Below are 14,458 nucleotides of genomic sequence, written 5' to 3'. Positions count from 1 at the left end.
CAGTTTACTCTCAAGCTTCTTTCTATACACCTCCTTGCTCTCTCTGATCTTGACTTTGAGCTGCTTCTGTATACTCCTCAGTAACTCCCTGTCTCGCTCCCTAAAGGCTCTTTTTTTCCTGTTCAATAGTTCCTTTAGCTCACTGGTGATCCAGGGTTTGTTATTAGGGAAGCATCTCACTGTTCTGGTGGGGATGGTGTTGTCCACACAGAAGTTTATATAGTCAGTCACACACTCAGTCATGGCATTAATGTCCTCTCCATGTGGCTTACAAAGAGAAATCCAATCGGTTGCATCAAAACAACCCTGTAAGGCTTCTTCAGCTTCCTCTGACCACTTTCTAACAGTCCTTTTTGTGACAGGTAGTCTCTGGACAAGGGGTTTATACGCTGAACAGAGAAAAACAAGGTTGTGATCTGATTTTCCCAGGGGAGGTCTTGATTTGGAAATGTATGAATCCTTGACATTTGTGTAAAACAAATCCAATGTCTTGTTTTCTCTGGTAGAGCAGCTGACAAACTGTTGAAAAGTTGGCAGTGTAGCAGAGAGTGAGGCATGATTAAAATCACCAGATATTGCCACAAAAGAATTGGGGTGTTGAGTCTGTATCTTAGCAACAACGGAACTGATGACATCACATGCAGTGTCGGCAACAGCTGAGGGTGGAATGTAAACAGCCACCAAAACAACACTGGTGAACTCTCTTGGCAAATAATATGGACGAAAACTTACTGCCAATAGTTCAATGTCAGGACTGCAGAGACGACTCTTCACAGTAACATGTCCTGGGTGACACCATCTGTTGTTGACAAGCACTGCCAATCCACCCCCTTTCCTTTTCCTGCTACTCTTTATATCTCGATCTGCTCGTACAGTCAGGAAGCCCGGCAGAGAGACGCTGGAGTCGGGTATATGATCCTGTAGCCATGTCTCAGTAAAACACATAATGCTACATTCCCGATATTCTTGCTGAGTCCTTATCAAGGCTAAAAGTTCATCCAACTTGTTAGCTAACGATCTTACATTTCCCATTTCCCCATTCTGATCACCCTGAACTGGGTCCTGTATGGAAACTACATTAGACTGCTCAAATCTGGATAGAATTATTCTAAAGAGGCTATAGATTCATTAAAACCTTGTTTGGGATTTGTGAAACCTTTTTCTGATTTGTGAAAATGCAGAATAGGGCCATTTCACTGCTTTTTTGGAATTCTGATCACCCTGAACTGGGTCCTGTATGGAAACTACATTACTTAGACTGCTCAAATCTGGATGGAATTATTCTAAAGAGGCTATAGATTCATTAAAACCTTGTTTGGGATTTGTGAAACCTTTTTTCTGATTTGTGAAAAGAAAGAACAGGGCCATTTCACTGCTTTTTTGGTATTCTGATCACCCTGAACTGGGTCCTGTATGGAAACTACATTAGACTGCTCAAATCTGGATAGTATTATTCTAAAGAGGCTATAGATTCATTAAAACCTTGTTTGGGATTTGTGAAACCTTTTTCTGATTTGTGAAAATAAAGAACAGGGCCATTTCACTGCTTTTTTGTTATTCTGATCACCCTGAACTGGGTCCTGTATGGAAACTACATTACTTAGACTGCTCAAATCTGGATGGAATTATTCTAAAGAGGCTATAGATTCATTAAAACCTTGTTTGGGATTTGTGAAACCTTTTTCTGATTTGTGAAAATGCAGAATAGGGCCATTTCACTGCTTTTTTGGAATTCTGATCACCCTGAACTGGGTCCTGTATGGAAACTACATTACTTAGACTGCTCAAATCTGGATGGAATTATTCTAAAGAGGCTATAGATTCATTAAAACCTTGTTTGGGATTTGTGAAACCTTTTTCTGATTTGTGAAAAGAAAGAACAGGGCCATTTCACTGCTTTTTTGGTATTCTGATCACCCTGAACTGGGTCCTGTATGGAAACTACATTACTTAGACTGCTCAAATCTGGATAGAATTATTCTAAAGAGGGTACAGAGTCTTTAAAACACATTTTATTATTTGTGAAAACTTTATTTGGTCATTGAAAATTCAAAAAGTTCCTCTGAGCTTTCTTTCTTCTTTTCATTTGGACCATCCAAAACCAGAACCTGTATGAAAAATGATTAAATATGGGTTTAATCATTGATCACATGATATAAATGACATCAAACACACTTTAGAATTTGTGAAACCTTTCTTTGTCCCAAAATTCACAGGAGTCCTCGCCTCTCCATGTTCATTTTAATTTCCATGAGGATCTCCTGTCTTTCACTACATAGGAAAAAGAAAAAGTTCATGCATTTTACGTCACTAACTACTTACAAGAGTCTTCTTCACTTGTTGACTTTATTATCATGTTCTTTTATCTAGAAACAATGACTTCTCTCACCTTTCTTCCATCTGCCCGTGGTCAACCTCTGCCACCGATTCAATCCGTTTCATTTTTCTGACTACTTCCAGAGCCTTTATTGTTGCCTGCATCAGACATCCCATAGTCCAACCATTAATATGCCCTATTCTGTATTGGATGCTTTGATGAAATCTGCATCACACATTTATTGCTGTCATCTCATGAATCTTTCCACTAACATGTGCTATCATTTCAGACCCTGCTTGTCTTCTCCTGCTCCCATCATAGTCATCTTACCTCCCATCTGAGTGCAGACAGGACCTTCTTCATGCCATTATTAACACTATCTTAGATACTGTACCACAACTTCCTGATTATATCGTCTATCAAACCCGTAGTATTTTGCCATTATGTGTTATGTACACTGATGAATTGGATATTAAACATTACATTTTGCTGTTAGAGTTCACCCTATACCAGACAATTTGTGAATGTAAGGTTGAAATACATTTACTTAATCAAGATTTGTCTTTCTGGAATGTTGAAGATGTCTTTTGGGTTAAACTATTTCTTCATATCTTCAAGTGGTTGCCAGTGAGAAATAAACTTCTTGTTAAGTTGTTGTAATATAGATAGAACAGTGTGTAGTTTGGTCAGTTAAAAATGTGTAGTGTTGTTGTGGCTCTAGAGTAGAGTAAAATAAATTACAATGGGAAAATGGGCTATTGTAATGAAGGTAATCTTCATTACTGACTTTTGGTCTTTGAGGTCACATGAGTAGTATTTTTAATAATGTGGCATAAATAAATTGTCAAATGTTTTATTGAATGTGTATATTAACAACAGGTGGGTGTGCAGGTCCTGTGTTGCCCTCAGCGGGGAGTGAGGGGGGACCAGGCCTGTAAAGGGAAACATCCAGTCAGTTAGTAGCCTGAAATGCTCTGTGATAAGGATACGTGTAGCTAAAGGATGTGATAAACTGTGAGGTGACTATGCTGTTTGGAATTGTGAATTCTGAAATTTGTGTGTAAAGTCATTCACCAATGTCTCCTCTCCAGGGTGCTCAGTCAAAAGAGTCCCTACATTCAGTCTGCAGCGTTTGAAGGTTCCGGGTCGTACCATGTGCTGATTAGTGTAGCGAGTAGTGCACCAGAATCAGTTAGGGGAAGTCTTTGGTAGATTTGGTACTTTTGTTTAGACATGCTAGGAATTGATTGATTTTATGATAGAGGGTAAATGTATTTTAAGGTTTTTGTGTGTTGTTGTTATGGGGATGTGTAATGGGAGGAGCAGAATCCCCTAGGGGTTTGGTTGGTGGAACCAGAGTAGGATATAAGGCTGCCAGTTGGACCACGTGAGAGAGTTGGTCCTGTTACTACGAATGCTGCTAGGACCACAGTGCTCCTGGTCCGCAGTATGTGTCCATGTTAAAGTGTATGATTGATGTAAATGTTGGTGAATAAAACACCCGGTTGGTTCATCACTACCTCTGCCTCAAGTCTCCTACCTTGCGTATCCAGCTGCTACATGGCCATCCTAACAGATACGTATGTCCATGTACAGTATTCTAAATCATGTAAGCACAACCTAATGATTACTGTTGGTCTTAACCACCCATTATTTTACATTAAATTTGTCAAATAAAATTAATTTTTATTTTCTTGACGTGTCTTGTAAAATGGCAACTGGAAACAAACTTTAGCCAAATAGACAGTTTTTAATCTCATTATTACAATGGCAGGTTATCACATTCACAAATAGGCTAAAGGGCTGCAAGGCAAAGACAATGTTGAACAGTTGTTTTACAGACATCTAAGATAGTGTTAACAATGGGATGAAGAAGGTTCTGTCTGCACTCAGATGGGAGGTAAGATGACTATGATGGGAGCAGGAGAAGACAAGCAGGGTCTGAAATGATAGCACATGTTAGTGGAAAGATTCATGAGATGACAGCAATAAATGTGTGATGCAGATTTCATCAAAGCATCCAATACAGAATAGGGCATATTAATGGTTGGACTATGGGATGTCTGATGCAGGCAACAATAAAGGCTCTGGAAGTAGTCAGAAAAATGAAACGGATTGAATCGGTGGCAGAGGTTGACCACGGGCAGATGGAAGAAAGGTGAGAGAAGTCATTGTTTCTAGATAAAAGAACATGATAATAAAGTCAACAAGTGAAGAAGACTCTTGTAAGTAGTTAGTGACGTAAAATGCATGAACTTTTTCTTTTTCCTATGTAGTGAAAGACAGGAGATCCTCATGGAAATTAAAATGAACATGGAGAGGCGAGGACTCCTGTGAATTTTGGGACAAAGAAAGGTTTCACAAATTCTAAAGTGTGTTTGATATCATTTATATCATGTGATCAATGATTAAACCCATATTTAATCATTTTTCATACAGGTTCTGGTTTTGGATGGTCCAAATGAAAAGAAGAAAGAAAGCTCAGAGGAACTTTTTGAATTTTCAATGACCAAATAAAGTTTTCACAAATAATAAAATGTGTTTTAAAGACTCTGTACCCTCTTTAGAATAATTCTATCCAGATTTGAGCTGTCTAAGTAATGTAGTTTCCATACAGGACCCAGTTCAGGGTGATCAGAATAACAAAAAAGCAGTGAAATGGCCCTGTTCTGTATTTTCACAAATCAGAAAAAGGTTTCACAAATCCCAAACAAGGTTTTAATGAATCTATAGCCTCTTTAGAATAATTCCATCCAGATTTGAGCTGTCTAAGTAATGTAGTTTCCATACAGGACCCAGTTCAGGGTGATCAAAATACCAAAAAAGCAGTGAAATGGCCCTGTTCTGTATTTTCACAAATCAGAAAAAGGTTTCACAAATCCCAAACAAGATTTTAATGAATCTACAACCTCTTTAGAATAATTCCATCCAGATTTGATCAGTGTAACTTTTGTAGTTTCCATACAGGACCTTGTTTTGGTCGATCAAAATGCAAAAAAAGCAGTGAAATGGCCCTGTTCTGTATTTTCACAAATCAGAAAAAGGTTTCACAAATCCCAAACAAGGTTTTAATGAATCTATAGCCTCTTTAGAATAATTCCATCCAGATTTGAGCTGTCTAAGTAATGTAGTTTCCATACAGGACCCAGTTCAGGGTGATCAGAATACCAAAAAAGCAGTGAAATGGCCCTGTTCTGTATTTTCACAAATCAGAAAAAGGTTTCACAAATCCCAAACAAGATTTTAATGAATCTACAACCTCTTTAGAATAATTCCATCCAGATTTGATCAGTGTAACTTTTGTAGTTTCCATACAGGACCTTGTTTTGGTCGATCAAAATGCAAAAAAAGCAGTGAAATGGCCCTGTTCTGTATTTTCACAAATCAGAAAAAGGTTTCACAAATCCCAAACAAGGTTTTAATGAATCTATAGCCTCTTTAGAATAATTCTATCCAGATTTGAGCAGTCTAAGTACTGTAGTTTCCATACAGGACCCAGTTCAGGGTGATCAGAATTCCAAAAAAGCAGTGAATGGCCCTGTTCTGCATTTTCACAAATCAGAAAAAGGTTTCACAAATCCCAAACAAGGTTTTAATGAATCTATAGCCTCTTTAGAATAATTCCATCCAGATTTGAGCTGTCTAAGTAATGTAGTTTCCATACAGGACCCAGTTCAGGGTGATCAGAATACCAAAAAAGCAGTGAATGGCCCTGTTCTGTATTTTCACAAATCAGAAAAAGGTTTCACAAATCCCAAACAAGATTTTAATGAATTTACAACCTCTTTAGAATAATTCCATCCAGATTTGATCAGTGTAACTTTTGTAGTTTCCATACAGGACCTTGTTTTGGTCGATCAAAATGCAAAAAAAGCAGTGAAATTGCCCTTTATGCCCACCCCTTTAATGCGCGAATCGGAGGCTGGCGAATCGGATGCCAACTTCAGCGTCGTGACATCAGGGAGCTTTGATCACCAGCATCAGATCTACCAGAGAAACTGTTGGACATGGAAACACATTTTTCATCTGACTTCAATAAATCCTGTTCTGGAGGAGCAGACAGGGAGAATAAAGTGGAACTGACCTTTCACTGGATCAGAACTCCCTCTCTGGGTGTTTCCTCTCAGTTTAGTTTCACTTCCCATCCCGTTGTGGCGCAGCTGCTTTTCTCCGCGTGAAGCTCCTGAAGGTAATTCCAGCTGTTTTGAATGTGTGACGCGTTAACATCAGCGGTGGGCAGGTCAGTTCCGGCAGAAATTTGCGCTCCAAACTTCACGGTACCGGACTCTCAGCTGGAACCGTGAAGTTGGGACGGAGGAGGCAGCCGCTCGGCTCGGCTCGGCTCGGCCTGTCCGCCATGTTGTCACTTCCAGGGTAAGTCCTGAACGAAACTGTTAAAGTTGACATAACTTCGGGCCTTCAACAGTTGGACTGCTCAGATCGGGACAGAATTGTTGTGATGAGGCTGTAGTAGATCCATTAATACCCGGATGATGGGCAGCACGACATGTTCGTGGAAAGACTCATGAGGTGACAGCGAAACAATTCTCAGCAACGCAGATCTCATGAAAACATCCAGTGCAGAACAGGGCTGATGAATGGTTGGACTATGGGATGTCTAATTGTTAGCTTTTAGAGGGGAAACAGGCGGAGGCTTGCATTTAGTCTCTACGAGTCATGGGCAGTGGCGGTTCCAGAACAAATTTATCAGGGGGGTGCCAGGGTGGGGCCGGGGTTTTTTTTCATGGGGCCCCAGAACAAAAAAAGATATGAAGTGAATTTATTTGGAGCACAAACAAAATGAATTGAACATTTAACAATAAAACATAGAAACGAATTTGAAAGCAAAGACTTCACCTACTGCAAATCTGCAGAATAAACCTTTAAAGAGCAGCTTGGCTGGAAGCTGCGTCTCCTGTCCCCCGTTCATGTGGTCGGATATGTCCTCAGACTGGGCTGCACTGGTGGGTCATCCGTGCACCTGCTGATACCTGAAAAGACACGAATGTAGAGTGTAGCAGCCTGGGTCCTATTTGGGTTTACTGATATTTGGATAGCTATTTGAGTTTACATGTTGAAATATGATTTACGTTAATTGTAATAAAAAAGGAGCTATTTACAGTATTTATAGACAGATAATTCATTTAATAAGTTAACAGTTTAATTCAGGTCATTTATGTGTGCATTATTTAAAAAGGTTAAAAATTGCGAACATTGCCTTTGATTTGTTGTTAATCTCAGGAGAGTTTGGTTACCGGAGTCATTATGGTCAGGCGGCTTAGAGTGGAGCCACACAGTTTTTTTTTTACCTTTCTCTCTCTCTCTCTCTCTCTCTCTCTGTCACTTTCTTTTTTTTTTCTCCCACCTTTTTTATTTTTCTCATATTGGATCATTGCTGTACCATTCTTTATGTTTTTTGGAAGTAAATTGAGGAACAAAAGAGGATCTTGTGGAGTTTTTATTTTGTCGTAGATGTGGATGACGAGAGAGAAGAGCGTCAAGCTAATGGCTTCATTAAGGAACCTACATAGAGTAAACATGAGGGTGTAACTGAGAACAATATTAATTGATCCCCCATCTGAGCCGTCCAACTGCAGTAGTTTCCATCCAGGACCTCGTGCAGAGCCATCAGCATGAAAAAGAGCAGTGAAATGGCCCTTTATGCCCATCCCTTTAATTGCTGAATGGGAAGCCAACTCCAGCGCCGCTGACGTCCGTCAGCAGGAATGATTTTATTGTTTGATCCACACAGTTTGACAGGAAGATGAAGTTCATCTCACTGAGCACATGTGTGTTTTCACAGAGCAGGGGCCTCGTGTACAAAGCGTGCGTAGCGTACACACAAAAAAGTGGCGTACGCACCTTTTCACGTTAACGATCAGCTGTATCAAGAGCGAAAAGACCGTGGAAATGTGCGGTGCCTCACGCCAACTTCAGGGCTGGCGTACGCACTTTTCTACAGCTGTTGATTCTTTGGCGACACTTAGAGGTGATGTTGGGAAACTGTCATAATAAATAAATGTGAAAACAATTAGTCCTCAGACTGTGATGTGCACATCTGAGACACATGAACAATTAATACTGATAAACAATTAATACACCCATGTGTCTCCATTTACACGAGTGGATATAAAAGCAGCTCAAAGTGGTGCAATGCATACCATTAAAAACAATGGCTGCTTTAGCAGTATTAGAAGACTTTGCAAATGGTGCAATTCGAAGAGAGCGCGTGTGAACATGATGGCGACTGGCTCATCAGCTGCTTTAGGTTACCGAGGGCAATCCTCCTGGAACTGTGCAGAGCTGCGGCCGGCGTTGGAGCGCAACACAGGGAGGAGCCGTGCGCTGCCTGTGCTCACATGTGATGTGCACACTGGGGTTCCTATAGCAACCGGAGCATTCCAGAGGGAGCTGGCCAACCGATTGGGACTGTGCCAGTCTACCCTGAGCTGAGCCATGCCAGCCGCGTGGGACAGAATTATCCGCATCTCAGCCACGTATATCAAATTCCCAACAGGCCAACATTAAAGCTCAATTTGCAGCGAGAGCCGGTTTTGTAATCGGAGCTATCGACTGCACACACATTGCTATAAAAGCGCAATCACATGATGAATTTGTATGTTAACAGGAAACAGTCGGTCACCCCCCCACCCGCCTGTTTTGGCCACACTGCAGCGGTAGGCAGCCAGTCTCCGCTTCACATCCACCTTAATGTCGGACCACTTCTTCTTCACCTCCACCTTAATGTCGGACCACTTCTTCTTCACCTCTGCTTGTGAGGCTTCTCAGACCCCACAGCATTAACAGCCTCAGGCTCTCCCAACCACTCCTCTTGTGTTTGCTGCTTATGCCGGAGGACAGCGTGCCAAAGAACACATTTTAGCAGGCCTTCACTTCAGAAAGTAGCACCTCCATCTCGCTTTCCGTGAAGTTCTTCTTTTTTCCCGTCTTATTCATTCTTTTTTCTTTATTTTCTGATCGTGCAGAGAGGGGAATCGCAGGTGCAGGGCTCATTTAAATATGATTTGCGTATTTAAGTCGGGGCGTGGACAGGGAGGAGTCGGGTGCTCCGACATGTGCGCTCAGTTCCACGTTGATTGGGATGTACAAACGAAATGTGCTTGGATTGATGCGTGCGCACAGATTCGTACATCCGACGTTGGAGGGCATTTGGGTTTGAGCGTACGCCATGTTTCAGGAGGAAATCCACGCAAGTCTTTGTACATGAGGCCCCTGGACTTTAACTTTAAGTTTCAGACTGAGAATGTGAAGCTGACATCCTGCAGCGGTTTGGTTAGCTGCCATGTTGGATTCCTGCTTCCTCTGAGGCTCTTCTGTGTGTACTGACCCTGAATTCTAACTTCTAACTGGTGGATCGGGTTTCAGCGCTCAGACTGTGGGATCAGCCTCTAACATCTCCCCCTTAAAGCTGAATGTTGAACATATGTGTCCACTGCGTGTTAAAACAACACATTTCTGACGAGTTTATACTGAAACACGATTTTCTTATCAGAGCACAAGATCTGACACATGGAGAGGAGGATGTGAGCTGCTGTGCAGATTAATGATCTGTGTTTCCACTGCAGAAGAAGGTAGAAAGTGTGTGTGAGCTGATGTGAGTTCAGCAGCATGGATCAGAGTGAGGACACTAAAACCTCTCTGTGTGGGGAACATGAGAGCCAGAGCAAAGCTCAGAGGTGAGGTGACCATCTCTAACTGTCCATGACTCTTCTCCATGTCCCAGCTCAGCGCTCACATCACCAAACCTCCTTTATTCACAGGAACCAACCAGAGCCTGATCCTGAACCAAGCTGTGTGTCCTTTAAGAGCGACCGGTCAAAGGATTTCTTTTTCAATTTCAAAAGAATCTTTTCATCTGACAAAAAGTAAAATACATGATTAAGATATTTAACTTAAAATGCATTCAGCTTTGACATCATTGAGCTGAAATGTTTTTCTATCAGAATCCATCAGACACTGAAACCTGAACCAGAACCCAGCTGTGTGTCCTTTAAGAGCGACCGGTCGAAGGATTTCTTCTTTGATTTCAAACAGAATGTTCCACCAGCCCAGCAGTGAGTAGCTGTCAGTATTCAGTGGAGGCTGCATCATGTTTCAGATGATAACCAGTTTCCAGCTGAATTACTTGAGACTTGTTGATGTCTCTGATGAACTAATGAGCTGCATCATGTGTGTGATGTGATGTTTTAGTTCAGTCCTGCAGCTCTTTATTAAAACAAAGGAAGAATATTACTGAATATCTGCCACTGATGTGGCTTTTTCACAGGATGCTGATTATGTAGTGAACAGGGCGGCTGATGCAGAAATATTATGTTCTCACACGTTGTGTTTAATGACGTCAGTTTAAAATTAGCTTCTGAAGCAACACCCCAATCATGCAGGTAATTGATCTGTTATTAATTATCTCCAAAGAAACCTTGTTAAAACTAACATTGTTCCACAGCAGCCACACTGACTCTCTGACAGGCCGTCTCACTGTAGACTCAAACACCATCACTGATACTTTAGTTTGAATGAAACAAGTGTTTCTCTGTCAGGATCCATCAGAGACTCAGACCTGGACCTGAACCTGGAGCTGAGCCTGAACCCAGCTGTGTGTCCATGAAGAGTGACCGGTCGATGGGTCGTCCTGTTAACTTCAAATCAGCCCAACATCCGTCCCCTCAGAGGTGAGCCGAGTGTAAATGCTGTAACAGAGTAAAATGCAGCAGAGTCAGTTTGAACAGTTTTTACTCCAACATGTGTTTAATGTGAGCTCAGCTCTGCTTCACATCCATTTCTATGTTCATATGTGAAGCGGTGTGTGTTGGATGTTTTCCACCAACACAGCAGTCGTCCAATAACCAGAAGGTCGGTGGTTCGGTTCCCACTCATAAAAAGTTTGGTGAACTAACAGCTGGAGGGGTGTCCACCTCCTTGCCACAGCTGAGGTGCTCTTGAGCAAGGCAGTGTACCCCCATGCTCCCCGGTGCTGTGATTCCAGTGTATATGGCATCTGTCTCTATGAATGTGTGACCCTGTGTGTGTTCAACAGGTGCCAACCTGGATGGGTTAAAAGCAGAGGAGAAATTCTGTGTATATTCCCTGTAATGTAGATAAAAATAAATCTAATCTTAATCTTCATGATTCCTCCACAGAGTGGACCAGCAGAGCTCAGAGGGTCCCAGTGGTCCGTCTGCCCAGCAGCATCAAACACAGCTGGACTCCATATTTATGGTCTGTACATGCACAACAACTACTTTCCCATCTGTTCTGCTCACAGCCATCTCCATGCTGCACTCTGTAGACCAGTGGGTTGTCAGTGTGTCCAACATGGATCTGATGTTTGGCTCCATGGTTTCAGTCTGATTGGCTCATTCATATAGTTTTCTGTTCCAGCTGCTGGAGGACAACATGCTCACTTTTGTGAAGGAGGAGCTGAAGAAGATGCAGAAGGTTCTGAGTCCAGATTACCCAGAATGCTTAGAGAGTCAGAGGGAGGGTGAGGATGAAGAGCGTTGGAGCAGCAGAGAGGCATTAGTGAAGATCACAGTTCACTTCCTGAGGAGAATGAAGCAGGAGGAGCTGGCTGACCGTCTGCAGAGCAGTAAGAGGATTTCTCTAAAGGTTTAACCTGCTGGATAAATGACACATTTTCTGATGTCTCAGCACACAGAACAGCAGATGTTCAGATACTCATTCTTTACAGGGTTGAAATGTCTGTTTACTGATGTTATTTCTTGTCTTCATTCAGAACTTGTTGCAGCAGTTTGTGGACGTAAAGTTAAATCTGCCCTGAAGAAGAAGTTCCAGTGTGTGTTTGAGGGGATTCCTAAAGCAGGAAAGCCAACCCTTCTGAATCAGATCTACACAGAGCTCTACATCACAGAGGGAGGGAGCGGAGAGGTCAATGATGAACATGAGGTCAGACAGATTGAAGCAGCATCCAGGAAAGCAGGCAGAGCAGAAACATCCATCAGACAAGAAGACATCTTTAAAGGCCCACCTGGAAGAGATGAACCAATCAGAACAGTGATGACAAAGGGAGTGGCTGGCATTGGGAAAACAGTCTTAACACAGAAGTTCACTCTGGACTGGGCTGAAGGCAAAGCCAACCAGGACATCCACTTCATGTTTCCATTCACTTTCAGAGAGCTGAATGTGCTGAAAGAGAGAAAGTTCAGCTTGGTGGAACTTGTTCATCACTTCTTTACTGAGACCAAAGCAGCAGGAATCTGCAGCTTTGAACAGTTCCAGGTTGTGTTCATCTTTGACGGTCTGGATGAGTGTCGACTTCCTCTGGACTTCCACAGCAAGGAGCCCCTGACTGATGCTACAGAGCCCACCTCAGTGGATGTGCTGCTGACAAACCTCATCAGGGGGAAGCTGCTTCCCTCTGCTCGCCTCTGGATAACCACACGACCTGCAGCAGCCAATCAGATCCCTCCTGGCTGTGTTGGCATGGAGACAGAGGTCAGAGGGTTCACTGACCCACAGAAGGAGGAGTACTTCAGGAAGAGATTCAGAGATGAGGAGCAGGCCAGCAGGATCATCTCCCACATCCAGACATCCCGAAGCCTCCACATCATGTGCCACATCCCAGTCTTCTGCTGGATCACTGCTACAGTTCTGGAGGATGTGTTGGAAACCAGAGAGGGAGCAGAGCTGCCCAGCACCCTGACTGAGATGTACATCCACTTCCTGGTGGTTCAGGCCAAAGTGAAGAAGCTCAAGTATGATGGAGGAGCTGAGACAGATCCACACTGGAGTCCAGAGAGCAGGAAGATGATTGAGTCTCTGGGAAAACTGGCTTTTGAGCAGCTGCAGAAAGGAAACCTGATCTTCTATGAATCAGACCTGACAGAGTGTGGCATCGATATCTCAGCAGCCTCAGTGTACTCAGGAGTGTTCACACAGATCTTTAGAGAGGAGAGAAGGCTGTACCAGGAGAAGGTGTTCTGCTTCATCCATCTGAGTGTTCAGGAGTTTCTGGCTGCTCTTCATGTGCATCTGACCTTCATCAACTCTGGACTCAACTTGATGGGAAAAGATGAACGACCCAAGAGGCCTAAAGATGAAGATGAAGAACAAGAAGTAACAACCTACAAATGGTTTATATCAAGCAAAGAGACTCTCTTCTACCAGAGTGCTGTGAACAAGGCCTTAGAGAGTCCAAATGGACACCTGGACCTGTTCCTCCGCTTCCTCCTGGGTCTTTCCCTGCAGACCAATCAGAAGTTCCTACGAGGCCTGCTGACACAGACAGGAAGTAGCTCACAGACCAATCAGGAAACAGTTTATTACATCAAGGAGAAGATCAGTGAGAATCTGTCTGCAGAGAGAAGCATCAATCTGTTCCACTGTCTGAATGAACTGAATGATCGTTCTCTGGTGGAGGAGATCCAACAGGCCCTGAGTTCAGGAAGTCTCTCCACAGATAAACTGTCTCCTGATCAGTGGTCAGCTCTGGTCTTCATCTTACTGTCATCAGGAAAACATCTGGATGAGTTTGACCTGAAGAAGTACTCTGCTTCAGAGGAGGCTCTTCTGAGGCTGCTGCCAGTGGTCAAAGCCTCCAACAAAGCTCTGTGAGTACAAACACAGATATATTTCTTTATAAATACATTGTTTACTTATTAACTGGAGAAAAACAGCAGAATCAGCGTTAAACTCAGTTTCAAATGAACTTCAGTTTATTTATGAAGTGTCAGTTCACAACAAAATATCATCTTACAAGTGATGTGAGATGATACTTTGTTGGAAATAGAAACTCAGCAGTTCCTCTGAGGAAGAACTTGGTGGCAGTCATTTATCAATTTTATAATTAATTTGTTTAAAGCTGCAGTCGGCAAGTTTTCAAAATTGCGAGTCTAAAGTCGGAAAATTCGAACTGATACAACTTTCAGGTCCCTCCCCCAACCTCTAACAAGCTCCGAATCGCCCCCCAAACCCCTCCCCCTCTGTGGACGAGGTTGTGCACGTGAGTTCACACCAGTGTGAGCGCACACAAGCTGGGGCAGACTCACGCTCAGCAGCGTGTGCACAAGCTGTGATTGACAGGTAGGATTCCTCCACCCTAACTTGATTGGTTAAAAACAGCCGGGAGCGCTCGGTTTTTGCAAGCATGATTACAGGCTTCAG

The 14,458-nt window shown here is 42.7% G+C and overlaps 1 protein-coding gene across 3 annotated transcripts; it reads left to right on the top strand.

Annotated features, from left to right (window-relative positions):
• Window positions 1-6,283: 6,283 nt before the first annotated feature.
• LOC142391553 (protein NLRC3-like) lies at window positions 6,284-14,113 on the top strand. Of its 3 annotated transcripts, none has more exons than XM_075477403.1 (8): window positions 6,284-6,506; window positions 9,904-10,014; window positions 10,099-10,203; window positions 10,282-10,392; window positions 10,876-11,007; window positions 11,476-11,554; window positions 11,717-11,924; window positions 12,072-14,113. In XM_075477403.1, the coding sequence occupies exons 2-8, from the start codon at window positions 9,947-9,949 to the stop codon at window positions 13,907-13,909; spliced, it is 2,541 nt and encodes an 846-aa protein (XP_075333518.1). In that variant the 5' UTR covers window positions 6,284-6,506; window positions 9,904-9,946; the 3' UTR covers window positions 13,910-14,113. The 3 variants fall into 3 exon arrangements, with proteins under 3 accessions (XP_075333518.1, XP_075333517.1, XP_075333519.1); XM_075477402.1 differs by having other exon boundaries at window positions 6,284-6,691; XM_075477404.1 differs by lacking the exons at window positions 9,904-10,014; window positions 10,099-10,203; window positions 10,282-10,392.
• Window positions 14,114-14,458: the final 345 nt, after the last annotated feature.

The sequence above is a fragment of the Odontesthes bonariensis genome, chromosome 11 (assembly GCF_027942865.1).
Source record: "Odontesthes bonariensis isolate fOdoBon6 chromosome 11, fOdoBon6.hap1, whole genome shotgun sequence".
Taxonomy (NCBI): Eukaryota; Metazoa; Chordata; class Actinopteri; order Atheriniformes; family Atherinopsidae; genus Odontesthes; species Odontesthes bonariensis.
Note: the sequence above shows the minus strand (reverse complement) of the source record. Positions and strands in the feature narration are given on the sequence as shown.